Here is a 19051-nt window from a genome sequence, read left to right as displayed (position 1 = left end):
TCACCAATGGACCAGAGTCTGGTTAAGATGCCTTCACCTGTGAAACATCATGTGAAAACTGTTCCATTTATTCTGGAGACACAAGCTGCTGCTGTTAAGTGACTCAGACCTGAAGAGTAATTTGATGTTGGAGGGAACAGTTCTGCTGTGTTCCAGAGATGCCACCCTAACTCTATCAGTGTCAAGACCAAGAAAGGAGCCCAACAGGCTTCTGAGCCACACTGCTCATTTCTTTGCAAAGCAAAAGCCTTCCTGCTGGCATAGTCCTCCTGGCCCAGTGCTCCCAAGACCACTTCTGTTTGAACAAAATGGCCAAACCATTCAATGAGATGAAATTAAGCTCCTGAGAGCACCCTGAAGTCCAGACAAACATCCAACTCCCTGGCAATCCCCTGGGCTCTGAAGTTCAGCACAAACACACCTTTGCCATCAGAGGTGTTTGCTGTTGGCACCAAGTTGTCCAGCAGAAGGTGGAGCCCAGGGAATGGTCCTTTCCTCTTCATCCACCTCCCTGAGCAGATTGGCCACAGCTTCCCCCTGAGAGCTGCCTGCACAGCAACCCTGAACTCCCTGTGAAAAAGAAACAGCCAAGAACCTTCCTACAACTCTTGGATGTGGATAGAGATCAGAGACACAGGAGCACACAGACACTACTCCAATAAATCCACATCCAATGCCTCCACTGCTGTGGTTACTGGGAGGTGTGATGGGGTGCTGCTTACAGGGACATCTAAACACATCCCACGTCTGGCTGACACGTGTCACCTTGAAAACTCCCCCCGTGGGTTCTGCCCCAAGTCTGGCTCTTGGAAGTGTCTGACAGGCAAAACCTCTGGGTTTGGCTTTTTTTCAAAGGAAACAAAAATAGACTTAAAGACAGGGTTCAAACCAAGATTTCATTTAGCAGTTTGAGCAAACACTTTTGAAATTGCCAGTCTCTTTTCCCTTGTCTCATCACTTTTTCTCCTGCTTGTCATCAAAAGACAGAGATGGGCAGAAGAAAGGAGACTCTGCTGATTAAATAAGCATCCCATTAATTGAATGATTGCTTCCCTGGTGAGTCCACATGGGACATCCCTTCTGTGAGGTGCAATCACCCTCACTTGGAAAAGCTCTAGGACACAGATGCAACACCAACAAGGCTCCTACAAGGCAAAGTAAGAGTTGAACTCATCTCTGCAAGCTCTGTGTTCCCAAGCACTTGAAATCTAGGGCTGGTGAGCACTCAGTAGGTCACCAGCCCAGTTCCCTGTTGTCACAACAGCACTGCACCACACAGATCCATTAATGGAATTATTAAGGTCTGTCCTAAAACTAGTTACATGTTGGCTCCCTTTCCCCTGGTTGGAAAGCTCCTCCACAGCCTCAGTCCCCTGCTGATTCTTTTAATTTTCAGCTTAAATGCATTCATGGCCAGTGTATGCCCATGTGTTCATCTGCCAACGTTATCTTTTAGCTTAAAGAGCCTTCTAAACTCTCTGAGGTGTTTACCCCACCCTTCCTTTCCATCTCCTTTATAAGAGCACAACCATATTCCCTCTCAGTCTTCATTTCACTTGTCTACATAAGACAGCATCTCTTGTACCACAGATTCAGACAGGTTCTCCACTCCCTCAGCCTTCTGACTGCAGATCTGTCTCTGTTCCAATATGAATTCATCTTTTTTTGAACAAGCCTGATCTGCACACAGAGACCTCAGCTGAGATCTGCATTCTGAGCTCTCACCACTGCATGGAAATGCACAGCCTTCACTTCATATTGCCATGTCATTCAGCTCTCCCTGCAGCCATGGAATTCTTTGCCTCCTTGTAGATTCTCCTCTGTGTGGACAAAAGATCCCAGGTTTGCTCATTTGATATTTCTTGTGTCAATAACATTCATGTTAACACTAAAGTGCCAGGAGTGCCACTGCTAACCTCACTCCAGCCTGCCCATCCTGTCTCCAGGACAATCTGCAACCATCTCCCAGTAAGAGATGTCCTGTTTAATGTCACCACTTCCTCTAGTTTAACAAACTCCTCACATGAGACTCCAGTGCTTCACTGGAGCTTACATCAAAGCAGAAAAGCCCCATTTTCACCTCATTAAATGAAGACTCCAGGTCAGGCAGAAACAATTGACTCCACCAGCCTTTCTGCATTTCATCCCATTCTGTTTGCTTCAGCTACAGTGTCTCCCAGCCTGTCCCAACTGTGCAACCACAGAGCTGGCTGCCTGGGGCACTGCTCCCCTCTCCCGCTCTGTCCCCGCCACCACTTGTAGGGACCACTCTCAGCTTGGAAAATAAGAGTCATAAACCTCACTGTAGCTCCCACAGCCAGGCCTGGCAGCTCCTCCAGCCTGCTGGGGGATGCCCTTTGAGTTGTGGTTTCACTTCAGCTGCAGGGAGTTGCTGTTTCTGTGTGTCTCTTGGATTCGTCCCCAGACTCAGTCACGGGGTTGAGGGTCATCTCTTCTCATTACTCTTTTTCTTTACTTGACCAGCAAACATTTGTTGCATGTCTCAGCCCAGGACAATTCACCCTTCCTTTGCCTCTTGGACATTTCAGCCATTCCTTGCAGGTCCTAATATTCTCCCAGAAGTTATTGATTCTCTCAGGTCTGTAACCTCTCATCCAAACTCTCATCTCCTGCTGAGGATGCAAACTTCAGACAGTTCTCCTTCCTTTAACATAAAAGAAACGAATCCCACAGCTCCTCCTGGGCTCTCATGAGCAGTTGATCTCATTAATTAGTTTCTTTCATTTCTAAAAACTGTCCCTTTATAGGCAAAGCTCTGTTAGAGAACCTGTTGATATATCCTCCCATCTAATTCACACTGAATTGACTCTGGGTTGCTCAGCTTGAAGTCATAAGAGAATCATAGAATGGTTTTAGCTGGAAGGGACCTTTAAGCTCATGGAGTGCAGCCTCTGTCCCAGCACTATCAGTCACCAGCCCATTGCCCTCAGTGCAACATCCAGCAGTCTCTTAAACCCCTCCAGGGATGGTGACTCCAGCAGCTTCCTGGGCAGCCCCTTCCAATGCCTGACAGCCCCTTCCAATGCCTGACAGCCCTTTCAGGAAAGAGAACACAAAAGAAACTACAAGAACATCATCTTTTTGGGGAGCTCATGCTGTAACCTACCACTGCTCCCAGGCAAGTGTTGACAGGCACAGAAGTTGTAGCCCCATATTGACAACACTCAGGTGACACAGCTGGGAAACATCCCTGCTTGCAGCAGGACTTCTCTGTCTCTCACCACAACCAGTTGGGATTGTTCCTGCAATGGCCAGTAACCTTGCTGGTGTCCTCCATACTGGTCCCAGCTCTGAATCAGTTTGGTTTGAACAGTAAGCCATGCAGGCACTGGAGCCAAAGGGAAGGGAAAGCACACAGCTCAAACCACTCCAGTGCCCTCCAGAGAGGGCCTGGGCAGAAGGAAAGGATGGGTGTTCATATCAGCTCCTCTGTTGCTCCAGGGCAGAAGGAAAGGATGGGTGTTCATATCAGCTCCTCTGTTGCTCCAGGGCAGAAGGAAAGGATGGGTGTTCATATCAGCTCCTCTGCTGCTCCAGGGCAGAAGGAAAGGATGGGTGTTCATATCAGCTCCTCTGCTGCTCCAGGGTTGTACAGTGGACTGGTCACTCCTAACTCTGCAACAGCTGAAGCCATGGGACACCATGCATGAGAAGTTGCCTGCTCTTCCTTTACATCCAAGCTTATTCCTTTGAAGTGATAATCTGCATGCAAGGCATTCCCCAAATCCTCCACTCTGCCTCCCCGTGTTACAGCAACAAAGGCACAAAGTTTGAAACACTCAGAAAAAACAAATGGAAATGTTATAGGTAAAATGTTCCCCTGGAAAAACAGATTCACAGAGGCTTCAGAGCACATCATGTACTGGCTTTCCAGCAAAGGAAATCACACTTGCTCCATGTGCAGCTTGGACCAGGCACAAAAGGAATCCAGTTGCCTAGAAAAAGGCTGTTCCATGTAAAACTCACGTTGTCTGGGTGAATAAATGTGCAGCTGATGAGGCAGTGGCTCTGAGAAGAAAAAGGAAAGCTTCATCTTGCTGAACCCTTGGAGAACAAGATCCTGCCTCTGCCTGCCCAGAGCTCTCATGCAAAGCTGGATGAAGCAGGTAAGATGAAACCTTCAGAGGTGGCTGCTAATTCCACATTCATTTTCCCAGCACTGCACCTGACACACCAGAGACCTCCACTGCACACATGCCTCAGGCCACTGCTGCAATCAATTCACCTTCTGAAGTCATTAAGCACTTTTCCACTAGTCTGAGGGGTGGGTGAAAATAAACAAATCAAGCTGGCTGGATGAGGGGAGAGCAGTGATGGCATCTACCTTGACTTCAGCAAGGCTTCTGACACTGTCTCCCACTACAAGCTCAGCAGAAAGCTCAGGCAGTGAGGCTGGATGGGTGGAGGTGAGGTGGATGGAGAGCTGCTGAATGACAGAGCCCAGAGGGTGGGATCAATGGCACAGAGTGGAGTTGGAGGCCTGTGGCCAGTGGAGTTCCACAGGGATGGGTTCTGGGGCCAGTCTGGTTCAACATCTTCATCAGCCAAGTGGATGAGGGGACAGAGGCACCCTCAGCAAGTTCCCTGCTGGCACCAAACTGGGAGCACTGGCTGATTCCCCAGAGGCTGAGCTGCCAGTCAGTGGGATCTGAACCAGCTGGAGAGTTGGGCAGAGAGGAACCTGCTGAGGTTCAACAAGGACAAGGGCAGAGTCCTGCAGCTGGGAAGGAACAACCCCCTGCACCAGGACAGGCTGAGGATTGACCTGCTGGAGAGCAGCTCTGCAGAGACAGACCTGGGAGTGCTGATAAGCTAAATATGAGCCAGTAACGTGGCCTCGTGGGCAAGAAGCCAATGGCAGCCTGGGGGCAGCAAGGAGAGTGTGGGCAGCAGGGAGAAGAAGGTTGTGCTGCCCCTCTGCTCTGCCCTGCTGAGGCCTCATCTGGAGTTCTGTGTCCAGTTCTGGGCTCCTCAGCTCCAGAGGAACAGGGAACTGCTGGAGAGAGGCCAGTGCAGGGCTGCCAAGATGATCAGGGGACTGGAGCATCTTCCTCATGAGGAAAGGCTGTGGGAGCTGGGGCTGTTTAGTCTGGAGAAGAGGAGACTGAGGGGAGATCTTATTAACATTTATAAATATCTAAAGGGTGGGTGTCAGGAGGTTGGGACATCCCTCTTTTCTATAATAGATAGTAACAGGACAAGGGGTGATGGGATGAAGCTGGAACACAAAAAGTTCCATGGAAACAGAAGAAAAACCTCTTCTACTGAGAGGTGAGGGAGCCCTGGCCCAGGCTGCCCAGGGAGGGTGTGGAGGCTCCTTCCTTGGAGGGCTTCAGGACTCATCTGGACATGTTCCTGTGTGACCTGATCTAGGTGGGAGCTGCTTCTGCAGGGGGTTGGGCTGGATGAGCTCTGCAGGTCCCTTCCAACCCCACCATGCTGTGATTCTAAGCCTGAGGAAAGGGAATTCCCCCAAGGTCAGTCTCCACTTGGTGATTTCTGTCTGGGGTTCCTGTACCACAGCAGGGAAGAAGAGATGCACCCAGCTTCATCAGAGTGCTCCCCACATACAACCCTTACTTGCTGGGAACCTGTGGGCTAAAACAAGGTCACAAAGGGAAAGATAAGAGGAGGGGTTTATATTTGGAGCAGGGTTGGGAGGCTCTGCAGCAAACAGAGCAGGCAGGGACTGAAGAGGACAAAAAGAAATACTGAATTTCACTACCCCTTCACCAAAGGAGAGAGGAGGCCCATGGTATGTGATGGAGCAGGATTGTGGCAGCAGAGTGCTTTTGGTTTACTGCTGAGTTTTGGAGGTTTTTGGGGGTTTTGTTTGGTTGTGGGGTTTTCCCAATGGGAAGGGAGAATAGAAAGGGCTGCATTTTAACCACCTAATGTCATGAAGGCAAAAAGGAAAGAACAGGGAAAAGGTGCAACATGAACAGGCATATATGAAAAACTCTCATCTCCCCACTGCTGATGCAGCTTCAACAGCCAAGAGCCCAGCTCCAGGCACTCCCACACTGGGCACTGCTGCCAGCCACAGTATCCTCAGCAGATGCCAAGCCCTTTGCTGCATTCACACCTCACTCTCTCCTCCCCCATCCCCATTCCAGGCTGAGCTGTGCTGCTTTCAGCAGGGAAAACCCCTCAGCTCTCAGTCACTCTCCAGCCCCTGAGGAAAGATGCCTGTGTTGGCAATACCTTTGGCCCTCCTGCACTGGGCTGTGCCTGTGCACAGGGATGCTCCACGCTGGGTGCTTGGCTGGGGATCACATGCAAGTGAGCAAGACATTAATTGAGGGATTTATGAGATGGCCAGAGGTCCTCAGCCCACCTGTGGTGGCTCTGGCCAGGCTCACTCAGACAGAAAGCAGCCACCACTCAAACCACTGAGCACAATAGTGCTTCCAACTCACCATAATCCCACGTCAGGGGTTCTAACCTAGGACAGGACGCAGCAGGCCAGGGCACCTTGCAAGGGGCAGCTGCAGGGGCAGGGCAGAGCCAGCTCCCCACAAAACACAGAGAGAAGCAGGTTATACACAATATTTCATCCTTCCTGGCTTCTGCAAATCAGCATACTTACTGCAACTGCTTACAGGAAAGCAAGAGCCCTCCCCAGCACCACATCACACGAACATCAACAACAGTCAGGGGATGTGCTACTCACAGCTGTGTGGTAAGAGCTAAAGAAAGTTCAAGCTGGGACAGTTAGATAAAAGCTAAACTGGTGCCCATGCACACAGGGATCTGACTGGCAAGCAGGCAGCCAGAGGTATCAGTGGTTCTGGTGGAACCAAACTCCAGTACAGAGACTTCTCCTGGCTCACAAAAAGGTGTTGTCAGGGCCTGTGAGGAGAACCAGGTGCTTTCTCTGCCCCACAGCCTGAAAGTGGCCAGGCAGTGGCCACCCTCAGTGCTCCAGGCAGTGGCCCTGAGCTTGCCTTCATGGCTCAGCTTTTGCTGTTCCCCCAGTTGAGCACAGAAGGAGCTGAGACACAACACACGCAGCCCGTGCTGCACGAACCGGAGGTGGGACTGCCAGGAGAGGCAAACCATGCAGTGAGACACTTGCCCTGCAGACACACCTCCCCCTGCCCCTCTCCCACAGAGCTTTCCTGCTTTCAGATTTGTTTTACCAGCTTCTCCAGGGCGGTCAGGAATCCCTCTGCTGCTGCCTCCAGGAGCTCTGTGCTGGGGCTCAGCTGTGTGACACGGGAGCATCTCCTCCCCGTGTGCCGGCAGCCGCCGGTCAGCGTCTCTCCCTCGTCTGTGCTCTCTGGGGGGAGAAAGGATTCAGAAGCACAAGAGAAGAAACAAGTCAGTCTGAAGGAACTGACAGGTTCCTGAAGCGAGTGAGACTCTGTGAAAGATCTAAGTGAATAGCAAAGCTCATCCCAAGCACAAGCAGCAGAGGAAAACCACTTTACTATTCTCTTTAAACTCTATGAAAGGAAAACGTCTCATTTATCTACCAGAGCACAAAGCCAGAAAGCAAGCTGGAGGTTAACACCAGGTTTGTGAGGCCACTGCTGTGTGTCAGGCTCTGGTAAGAAAGAAGCTCTCAGTGCTGAAGGCTCAGCTGTGCTCTGCCCTGTGCTGGCTGTGCAGCCATCGATCCAGCCCTCCAGGCAGCGAGAGCAGAGCCCCACACCGCCTGCACCCTGCTGCCGGGAGCCTCCTGCACGCCGGGCTCTCAGCCAGTGTGTGATGAGCCTCCTGCACCTGAGGAAGGACACAGGGTTTCTGGAGACCTGCTTTGCCTCGAAGCTTGCCCAGTCACTCGCTTTGCTGCACCCAATTCTGGAGCTGCTTGCTGTGGGGCTTCCCCAGTGCCCTGTTCCCTCTCCAGCAAGGCTGCTCTCAGCCTCAGACTGGGGGCTTGAAAGAGCTTCGGGAATGACACGAGGGGCTGAGTGTCCTTCACTCTGCTCAGCAGCTTCTTGAACGCTGACTGTTCCCCTGCCTCTGCCAGACAGGCAACCAGAGCCTACAAGAGAACAGGCAAACACAGGGAAGGGTTTAATAAGAGTTGAGTGTCCTGGGCAAACCAACACAAAGAGCAGAGTCCTGGGGGTTGTGCTCCAGCCTGTGCCCTGGGAAGGAGGGCAGCCAGCCCTGCCAGCAGCCCTTACCTTTACAGCAAGTCCCATAAACTGGAGCTGGTTTCAGTATAGAAAATCTCTTCCTTTCTTCCCCTAACAGCCAAATGCCAGTAAGCCTAAAAGACCTAATAAAACATGGTTTAAACACTGTTACTTTGGAAGCCCAAGGGCAAGGACATCAAACTTCACTGCAGGAGGAGGAGAGAGAGGTCACTTGCTCAGAGAGCAGAGAGCATTTCAAGTGAGACTTTCAGGAATCCCCATCCTCAAGCCCCAGCAAAGTCATATCTGTTAGAGAGAGCTTTGGAGAGCAGGCACACAAGCTCTGAGTGGCACATCCAGAGCTCCAAAATCCACTCCACTGACCCGAAACAGCAACCAGAGGCAAACGTGCCTGTGCAGTTATGGAAATAAAAGGCAAAGAAATAAGCTGTTCCTCTTGCTCCCATTTCCCTGGAGCCCTTCAATGCTGTAAATATTACCCCCAAAGATACATGCTCACCAGCTCTCCAGGAGAGATGCCAACCTTCCAGCACAGGCATCCTTTATTTGAGACTCCAGGGATGCTATGAAAGCACCTTTGAAGTGCAGAGCTGAGCCCAGCTCTGGAGACAGTGGCCATTTTTCTGCTGTCATTGTCATTTTTTTTTGTCAGTTCTGTGATAAAAAGGCTGAATGCAACTGCTTGGAGCCTCACCAGGGGGATGGTGGGCTTGCTTTTCCTAGCAGGAGTAAATGCTCATCTATCAGGGCAACGTGGCAGTGCAATGACCTATTGCAAAGAGCATGCACAGAGGGAAGGCTGCAGGAGTCCCAGCTCTCACCCTGCTAACGGCGCTTTTCCTGCTGAACACACAGCCTTGGCTCTGTTTAGAAAGGAAGAATGGAGATGCCCCAGATGTGCTGGAGAACAAGCTTCAAGGTTTGAGGTGTTTGTTTTGTTTGGGGGTTTTGTTTTTAATGCAAACATCAATTTGTAAGGAGATTCCATAACCAGGTGCTGTTTGTTTTGGCCCCTTCCAGATCACAATGAGCCCATGCAACATGAAGTACTTTGACTCTCAGCACCCTAAAGGTGCTCAGCACCCTGCCAAGTACTTTGCATCCAGATTAGTCAGAACCTGGCACTTTCACTGATGCAGTGTTTTTAATTCCCTTCCATTTATTTCATTTTAAGGACTAAAATGAGCACAGCACTGCTACCCAGAGCTCCAGGCACCAGCCCTTCCTCAGAGCATGCACTTGGTGCATGGCAATGAGCTTTCAGGGCTCTGCTATTTATAGCCCCTCTCCAGAAGACCTTTCCTTGGACACAGTGCTCAGTGGGAGCACCAGCCTTTTAGCATTGCTTTGAAAGAGCACTCAGCACGTTTCAGACTGACTTTGAAGCACTAACAACTCCCAAGGACCCTGGCAAAAATGGAGAAGTACTGCTATCAGCTGAAGCCCCAGCTCCAGCCAGCCCTGACGTGCCCAGGCATCACAGCCTAACCACAGCTGCACTGCCTGGGACACTTGCAAAGCCCTTCATGGCCAAGTTGGCACAAACTAGCACTCATGCAGCTTCTAGACTGCTGCAAGAAACAGGCTCTCTGAGCAGGGAAACTGAGTCACCAAGACTTGGCTTAAGCTTGTTTGTCAGGGTTTGTGTCCAGCTGGGGTTGGAAACCTCCTGAGAAGGAGCCTCCACACCCTCCCTGGGCAGCCTGGGCCAGGGCTCCCTCACCTCAGCACCAAAGGACTTTCTCCTCCTGTGCCAATTTGTATTTGTGTTCCAGCTTGTGCCCATCACCCCTTGTCCTGGCACTGGAGACAAGAGAAAAAAAGACTGGCCTCATCCTCTCACCACCCACCCTTTAGGTACTTGTAAGTGCCACCAAAACAGGCTCAATGTCCCCTGAGAAGTGTGGTCCCAGCTGAGGGATGGCAGAGTTCTGGTGGCCACAACACTCTTATCTCAGTACCCCAATGGTCACACACCATGAAACAGCCTTCTCCCAGTTTGTCTCAAACCTCCAAGGCAGCTCCAAACAGGAATCCCTGCAGCAAATGCCACAGGAGGTAGGTTTCCTATCCCCATAGGATCTCCACAGCCCCCACATTGTCCCAGATTTCTTTCCTAACACAATCAATTCCCACACTGCTGTGTCCCTTCTCCCCACCACAAGACCTCTCATACTGCTCCATTGCTCCTTACCATCTTCTGCTCCTTCCAGCATGCCCTGCCACTTTGGATAGGGAGATGCACAGAGCTCCTCATGCAGAGCCCCAACTTGCCTGTGAAATGGGAAAGAGCTGCCTCAGCACTGTGTCCTGCCAGCCAGGCACAAACCTCCCTCCTCACACCAATCCACAACATGCCCCTCCAACATGAGCATGGGATTAAGTTCTTCTGAGTAGGGATAGAGATGCTCAAAGAACAGTTGCTGGGAGCCCCTGCAAGGAGCAGCCCTGAGCCTGAGCTGAAATGGTGTGCTGGCTATGCTGGGGCACAACTTGGGACCTGGAGAGGACCTCAGACAGATGAGCAAGTAATATGTCCTACTAGAGAGTGCGATGGCCTGAAAGCAAGACAGTGCAGGACACCTTGAGGATCTTACCCAGAGACGTGGGGTGAGAAGGAGGGCAGCTCAGTGCAGCCACTAGCCCAGCTGGCCACTAGCCTCTTCCCTGCTGGGGGGTGAGAAGGCTTCTGGACTTTCACACTTTATCCATGCTCCCAGCCCCACTGTAAGAGCATCTGAGCCAGAAGCCACCTGGAAGGATGGAAGGACCAGCCTCAGAGCCAAGGCAAGGGAAGGGATCTCCAAAGACATAGACTGAAAGGCCACAGGGTTTAGGGTGACAGAGGCAGCTAGCTTCCTTCAGACCCCTCCCTCACAAGCTGAGGCTCCACTCAGCCACAAGGCTCACCCCTGAACATGGCAAATCCTGTGCCAGTACCTCACTGCCAGCTCCCTGCCCCAAGGAGAGCTGCAGTGGCCCCTCAGTGCACTGCAAAGTCCCTGTCCCAGGAGGCTGAGCACCGCAGGGAAACTCCCAGAGACACAATGATCACTCCTGGGCCAACACAAGCTGCTTTGGATTGTTCTAGTGATTAATTGTTTGATGTGTTTAAGGTGAAGCAAATGTAAAAAAGGCATGGACAGAGCTGGGTGAGTGGCAGGGACAGCACAGGGAACTGCTCCACACAGCTGGAGCACAGAGAAGCTCACAGGCTATGGGCCTGTTATGATGTCAGTCAGCCATCACTCTGCAGACAGATACCAGAGAGAATAAACTGTGATTCCATCGATCTAGGGAGGGTCTCCTGCCCTGGGGAGGCCTCATCTGGAGTCCTGTGGCCAGTTCTGGGCTCCCCAGCTGCAGAGAGACAGGGAGCTGCTGGAGAGAGGCCAGTACAGGGCCAGCAAGATGATCATGGGACTGGAGCATCTTCCTGATGAGGAAAGGCTGTGGGACCTGGGGCTGTTCAGTCTGGAAAAGAGAAGGCTGAGGGGGCCCCTTATCAACACTTACAAGTACCTAAAGGGTGGGTGGTGAGAGGATGAGGCCAGTCTTTTTTTCTGTTGTCTCCAGTGCCAGGACAAGGACTGATGGGCACAAGCTGGAACACAGCAAGTGCCACTGGAATGGGCACAGAAAGTCCTTTGGTGCTGAGGTGAGGGAGCCCTGGCCCAGGCTGCCCAGGGAGGGTGTGGAGGCTCCTTCTCAGGAGGTTTCCAACCCCACCTGGACACGTTCCTGTGCCCCCTGAGCCAGGGGAAGCTGCTGTAGCAGGGGCTGGGGCTGCAGCAGCTCTGCAGGGCCCTTCCATCTCCCAGTGTTTGAGGATTCTGTGATCTCTGGGTCAGGTATCTGAAGGGCATTATTTCCAAGCCTGTGTTTGTATGTGACTGGTGAGGCAGACCCTGGCATCAGGAAGGCTCCATGGAGAACAATGACCTTGTCTTGCTCCATACACCAGGAACAAAAGCTCATCCCAAACTTCCCCACAAGTACACCAAAAACAAGAGGGGAAAATAAAACCCTCCCAACCTATCACTCCTAATCAGGATGCAGAGGGTAATGGGAAACATCTTCCTTCTGCTGCATCCAGCAATCCCTGCAGCTGCAAACGAGGGATGACAATAATTGGACAGGCCCATAGGCGATGGAAACGATCCACAAGCACGCTGAGATTTATTCTATGTGGGAGAATCAGCACTCCCCCACTTCATCTGAACCCAGGAGTGGAGGGAACAAATGAGCTGTGCAATGATTTGAATTGAGTTTCTCTAAAAGAGCACAGGAAGATAAGGCTTGACACCAGCAAAGCTCTTCTATGCTTCCCCAAATTACTGCAATTTCAGCCTTGTTCTCATTTCCAAGCAGGTTTCATCCAGGCCAGAAGCAAATTAGATAGGAATAGTTTATGTGAGATACACAGAGAGACTCTAAAACACAAACAACCCCCAAAATCACATCTCCCTAAACAGAAAAGCAACACATCCACATTTTTCAGCCCAGGGAGCAGAAATAGCATCAAACTTAGAGAGGAGCAACAATCCTCGCAAAAAGCAAGCCCTGCACCACAAATCTCCTCAGGGGATAAACCCCACTGCCTAACAAAGCTCCACTGAAGGTAGCAGGGAATAAGGCAGCAACACTGGAGGGGAACAGACAGGAGCACTGTGGGGAACCAACAACCCACACAGGGACTTGCTCAGGAGCAAAGGATCAGGAGTACAGAGTCCACATCCAAGGTAAAATGCCAGAGAAACCACAGGAGCCTGGACACCAGGACAGCCTCAGCATCAACAGGTAGGTTTGTAAACCCACCACAAGCCCCAGAAGCCACAACACTGGCCAAGCTTTTCTGTCCAAAACACATCACTGCTTGCCTACAGGGACAAGCCACCAGCAAAGGCTACTGAGCACATGTGCACAGGGGACAGGAGCTGTGTCCTGTGAGGGCAAGCACACCCAGCAAGGTTGCTTAGTGCAAAGAAATGGCATCTGATTGGCACCCACAGAACCCCAGGGTTGGAAGGGCCCTGCAGAGCTGCTGCAGCCCCAGCCCCTGCTACAGCAGGTTCCCCTGGCTCAGGGGGCTCAGGAACGTGTCCAGGTGGGGTTGGAAACCTCCTGAGAAGGAGCCTCCACACCCTCCCTGGGCAGCCTGGGCCAGGGCTCCCTCACCTCAGCACCAAAGGACTTTCTCCTCCTGTGCCAGTGGAACTTGTGTTCCAGCTCATGCCCATCACCCCTTGTGCTGGCACTGGATACAACAGAAAGAAGTGTCCCCCCATCCTGCTGACAAACACCCTTTAGGTACTTGTATTACTGAGATCCCCCTGAGCTCAGGCTTCTGTTCCCCAGGCTGAACAGCCCCAGGGCTGCAGCCTTTCCTCCTCACACACATGTTCCAGCCCCTCAGCATCTTGCTGGCCCTGCACTGGCCTCTCTGCAGCAGTTCCCTGTCTCTCTGCAGCTGGGGAGCCCAGCACTGGCCACAGGACTCCAGCTGAGCCTCAGCAGGGCAGAGCACAGATCGATGCAGATGGACTTTTCCTTGCCTTGAGGCAGCCAGAGCCTGCAGGCAAATGAGTGGCAAAACAATAGGAAAATAATTAAAAGGGAGGGAAAAATAAAATGAGAGAGAGGAAAAACCCCCCAAAGCATTGATACCTCCCCCTGCACAGTCTCAGCCTTCACTATGTACCCTGAGCTGGGGTCTGTACAGAAACACTCCTGTGTTTGCTCTGTGCTGGTGCCCACAGCTCCTGCTCGTCCCAGAGGGGAGCTCAGAGAGGGCCAGATCTGGCTGAGCTGTGGCTTACAAGAGGCTGCTGCCTGGCCCTGCCACTGCCCTGGGGATGACACTTCTCATGCTTGTCACAGCAAGGCTTAAAGAAAATCCATTTCTCATTTATCCAGTCTTACAACTGAAAAAAAGGAGCCCTGTCCAGCTGCTGTTTTGTGGTCAGACACCCAAACTGTCTCTGAGCTCCACAAGCTCTCACTTGGCTCCTGCTCCACAGCTTGTTTGGCAGCACAAAGGGCCAGGCAGGGCTCTGTGAACCTTTGGCTGTTGGCCTTGGAGGTGCTGGATGACAATGAAACACCACTTACTGCAAAGCAATGGCAAATGGGGCTGTTGTGCAGAGCAGAAGGGAGGCAGCAGGCCAGCCTGAGTGCTGGGCAGGGGAGGTTCTGCCCTGTGGAGCCAGCACAGGCTGGGGCAGGCATGCTGCATGGGTGCTGCCTGCTGGCACAGCTGCTTGGCAATGCCAAAGCCCTTGTGGCAGTGCCCATCCACATCCCTCGCTCTGCTCCCATTGCCAAGGTGCACAGCAGGTAAAAGCTGCAACCTGACATGTTTTTCTGACCAGGGTGACAAATGTACAAAAGCCCAATCTTCTCAGGGCCTGCTGAGACCAGTGCACTCACAGGTGCTGTCAGCTCTGCCAGGCCTGGGCTTGCTACTACCAACAGCAATTCCAACCTACATCTCCCTCCTAAAGCCCCAAACAGGTGAAGTTCAACACCATCAGGAGGGTCAGCAGCTTGAGCATGAACATGAACACTCAAAGGCTCAACAGAAAAAGATCTGCACCTCTTTACTCAAGGGAATTCTTCCCCTGCTGGCATATGGGGTCTTTTATTTTCTAATGAAGAGGAGGCTGAGAGGAGACAGGAGCACTCCCTGCAGCTATCAGGGGTTGCTGTGAGCTGGGGGTCGGGCTCTGCTCCCCAGCCATGAATGACAGGACAAGGGCAAATGGGCTGCAGTTGCCCCAGGGGAGGTTGAGGCTGGAGCTGAGGCAGAACTGTTTCCCTGAGAGGGGTGTGAGCCCCTGTGCCAGGCTGCCCAGGGAGCTGGGGCAGTGCCCAGCCCTGGAGGGATCCCAAAGGCGTGGAGCTGAGGTGCTGAGGGCTGTGGGTCAGTGCTGGGCTGGGCAGGGTGAGGGCAGGGCTGGCACTGCAGCAGCTTCAAGGGCTTTAACAACCCAAATGACTCTGTGATTCTGTGAAACATGTTGCCTTGGGGTTTTTAAGAGCAGGTGCCACCAAAATGACTCATGTCCCATGGTCATACTGGTACCAGAGGGACCAAGTGACTCAGCCAGCAAGCACATGAGAGTCCTGACAGCATCACAGCCCCCTGAGCCCTTCAACAGGCAGCTAACACAGAGCCACTGATCAGCTGGCAATAAATAGGTGCATTCTCAGCTTTACACACACAGAAAAGGTGCACAGGGCAGTTCATGCAGCCTGCTGTGAGAAATGCTCTATCACAAACAGCCAAGGTGAGGAGAGCAAGCAGAGTCCCTGCCTCACTCTGTAGGTTTCTTTGCAGATCACCATGGTGCAGCCACAGCAGCACCCACCCAGAGCCACTGCCATCACTTGAGGCTCCACATCCTCCTGCACTAATCCAGACACTATCTGCTGCTGCTGTGGTACCACAGCTTCACATCTGGCTACTGTTGTCCAGAGCCCAGAGTGTCCTTCAGCATTAGAATCATAGAATGGTGGAGGTTGGAAGGGATGTCTAGAGCTCAGCCAGCCCCAGCCCCTGCTAAAGCAGGTTCCCCTTGATCAGGGGCACAGGAACCTGTCCAGGTGGATTTTGAAAGCCTCCAGAGAAAGAAACTCCACATCCTCCCTGAGCAGCCTGGGCCAGTTTCTCTTTGTGGTCCAGTGGAACTTGTTGTGTTCCAGCTTGTGCCCATCACCCCTTGTCCTGGCACTTGAGACAACAGAAAAAACTGTCCCCTCATTCTCCTGACAGGTATCCTTTAGGTATTAATGAGATCCCCCTGAGCTCAGGCTTCTGTTCCCCAGGCTGAACAGCCCCAGGGCTGCAGCCTTTCCTCCTCACACACATGTTGCAGCCCCTCAGCATCTTGCTGGCCCTGCACTGGCCTCTCTGCAGCAGTTCCCTGTCTCTCTGCAGCTGGGGAGCCCAGCACTGGCCACAGGACTCCAGCTGAGGCCTCAGCAGGGCAGAGCAGAGGGGCAGCACAACCTCCCTGGCCCTGCTGCCCACACTCTCCTTGCTGCCCCCAGGCTGCCACTGGCCCCTTGCCCACGAGGGCACGTTGCTGCTCATGTTGAGTTTGTTCTCCCCCAGCACTGCCAGATCTCTGTCCTGGAGCTGCTCTCCAGCAGGTCACCCCCAGCCTGTGCTGCTCATGGGCTTGTTTGTCCTCAGCTGAAGGACTCTGCACTGGCCCTTGATGAACCTCATGGCTTTCTCTCTGCCCAACTCTCCATCCAGTCAAGATCTTGCTGACCAGACTCAACCACTAGGCCCCACACCAGATCCAAACAGCCCCTACAGGAGCTGGGGCATCGTTCAGCAGCACAGGGCCAGGGGAAGCTCTGCAGCAACTCCTGGGGCCCTGGCGCTCCCTGGGCACAGCCAGGAGCTGGAGCTCTCCTCCAAGATGTCCTCAGGGCAGGACACACACTTCTTTGCCTACATGCAGGAGCAGCTTGCTCTCACAGATGCTTCTTTCCAGGGTGTTTTTCAGGTGAGCACATGTTGCTCTTCCACCAACCAGGCACCAGAGCCTCAGCTGCCCATGAACCAATTTCCTAAACAGGGCACAAACTATTCTAGCCCTCAGCAGGGTGATGAGAAAACTTGTGTCATTTACCCAAGGAAGCACACCCACCTCCTTCTGAGGGGCATCCATTTCTCTGCACTCCTCTGGTTTTTTCAGCACAGCTCAGGCATCAAAAGGCCTCAGAGAAAGCACTTTCATACCAAAGAATGAAATCCCCTTTACAGCTTTTGTTCTCTGCTGCTGTGAGAGAGAAACAAGATGAGTTGTTTGCTAATTGAAGGGATTCACAGAAAGCATGATGTGATTGAAAGGCATCAGTTTGTCACCAGCACATTGGCTACAATAGGGAAACTGTGACTCACAAATCCCTTCTAAAGATATCTCGCAGCCTGGAGGGAAAACCAACAGTTTATTTAACACCAGTTATAAATGGAACATTTATTTTAAACCCAGTACAGCCTCCATTTCCCTCCCATGCTGAACAAGAGTTTAAAGGATAAGGGAGCATTAGCAGGCAGCTCTGTTCACTGACTGTTACACAGATTGCCTTATCAGCCTCCTGTCCTGCACTGAGGCAGATCCCAGGTGCAACCACATGCATTGGGAAGAAAAGTTTTGCTCACTACAGCTCTGGTAAAGTGGTGAGCATGGAGCAACTGCCAAGGCCAAAGGAAGGAAGCCCCTGAAGGAAAGGGGCACATGCTGGTGCTGCTCTCCCAGGGGAAACTAAACAGAACACAGAGGAAAAGATCCCCCATAGCAGGAAACATGAGTAAACACGGGCACAAGTAAGATCAATGCTGTGCCCAGACCTGTAAAGCCTCACCTAAATCCCTTGCTCCCCCTTTGTCCTTCACGGGCTGACCAAGCCCCTCACACACAGCCACCCTGCTCAGCACAGGCAGGCTGATCAGGATGAGCCCCTGAATCCTCCTGGAGAGAACTGGAGTTGCATCACATTGTGTCCTGGTGAATCCAGTTGTGATTCACTGTAAGTTCTTGGCCAGGAGAAACATCTGCTTCCATTTCTGTGTCCACAGGGTCAGGAAAAGGAGAAACTCTCTGAGGGAGAGGGAGACCTGGTTCTCCTTCATTGGGGTTTTCAGACTGAGGTGGGTTATTAGATTCAACATGGTTTCCAGATGAGTCTGCTGCCTGGCTGGAGACGTCTCTCTCTGCCTGGTCCTGAGCTGATGAGGTCCCTTAGGAGGTTTTTACAACTAACAGCCACATCAAACATCTGCAGACTATCTGCCACAGAGATAACTTTGGTGAAGTTGTGTTTCCCCAGTGGGAGCTTTTCACTGTACATCATCTCCAGCAAAAGTGCAAACTCCTCAGGGGTCACCACAGAGGCATCAATGGAGATGGTGTCTGTGCTGCCCAAGAGGGGTTTAAAAGCAGGCTGCCAGCAGCCAGAACCACCTTGTATGCTCTAAAATGAACATTCCCAAGGAAGATGGTGCAGTCACAGAAGCACTGCCCTTTGCAGAGTGAGCACAGCTGCTGCAGCAGCTGCCTGCTGTAACTGGGAAGCTCCATGGCACCAGGACCCACCAGCCTCCTCGCTGTGGCCTCCACATTGCTTTCCCAGCTACTGAAAGGACTGAAAAACAAGGATCTGGTTAGCACTTTGCTCAGATGGTAGCCAGACAGAAAGAGTAAGCAAAACTCATGCTTCAGTTTACACCTCCCAGTAGTTCATTCTGCTGCAGTTCAGTGGTTCCAGCAAGGGGCCCCATTCTGAACTCACACTCCCCAAACTCAGCAACTACAGCAGCTGAAGAGTTGAGATACTGTTCAAACAGAAGTACTTCAGAATGAGCTTGGGAATGAGTAGTGTGTCCCAGGAGTCAGGGAAAAAGGGTGAGAAGAGACTCCTAGCTGTGCCTCCTACCACTGAGCTCAGGGAGCACTGAGCTCCTCAGGCTTTGCCTGCATCCAGAAGCTGGAGCTGGTGCTCAATTCAGCATCTGCATCTGAAAGGGCAGGTGGGGAAGCAGTGCAAAAAGACCTGTTCAGACCAGCTACCAAACACAAAGGGGAATGTGAGATGCAGCTTTGACCCGCAAAGCAGTAAGTGGTTTGGGATGAGTTCATTTTCTCCCCCATCACTTGGGGGATCAGCAGGCCCATGCAAGTTCTAGAGAGAGAGAGACATCTGCTTGCAGCCCAGGACCTTCAGCACTGCCATTCTCAGCACACTACAGCCCCAAGTCTTTTTCCCCCAAGCTGTCCTTTCTTGCACAAGTCCACAGCCTTAATTCCACCTACCAGAGCCTCTCTTTTACTTCTTCCCTCCCCACTGCAGGAGGGAGAACAGACAGGGCATCTGCCAATAGAATTTGTATCAGCAGCACAGCT

At 52.1% G+C, this 19051-nt stretch overlaps 1 protein-coding gene across 1 annotated transcript in view; it reads right to left on the bottom strand.

The window, feature by feature from the left end:
- ZBTB40 (zinc finger and BTB domain containing 40) overlaps nt 1-18229 on the bottom strand; it is a 31415-nt gene extending 13186 nt beyond the window's left edge. The window contains 10 exon segments of the mRNA XM_062013252.1: nt 379-495; nt 497-570; nt 7164-7303; nt 7822-8014; nt 16796-16859; nt 16861-16927; nt 17514-17563; nt 17565-17876; nt 17878-18088; nt 18091-18229. Coding sequence (XP_061869236.1) covers nt 379-495; nt 497-570; nt 7164-7303; nt 7822-8014; nt 16796-16859; nt 16861-16927; nt 17514-17563; nt 17565-17876; nt 17878-18088; nt 18091-18229 — 1367 coding nt within the window.
- Nucleotides 18230-19051: the final 822 nt, after the last annotated feature.

This window comes from Colius striatus, chromosome 21 (assembly GCF_028858725.1).
Source record: "Colius striatus isolate bColStr4 chromosome 21, bColStr4.1.hap1, whole genome shotgun sequence".
Classification (NCBI taxonomy): domain Eukaryota; kingdom Metazoa; phylum Chordata; class Aves; order Coliiformes; family Coliidae; genus Colius; species Colius striatus.
Note: the sequence above shows the minus strand (reverse complement) of the source record. Positions and strands in the feature narration are given on the sequence as shown.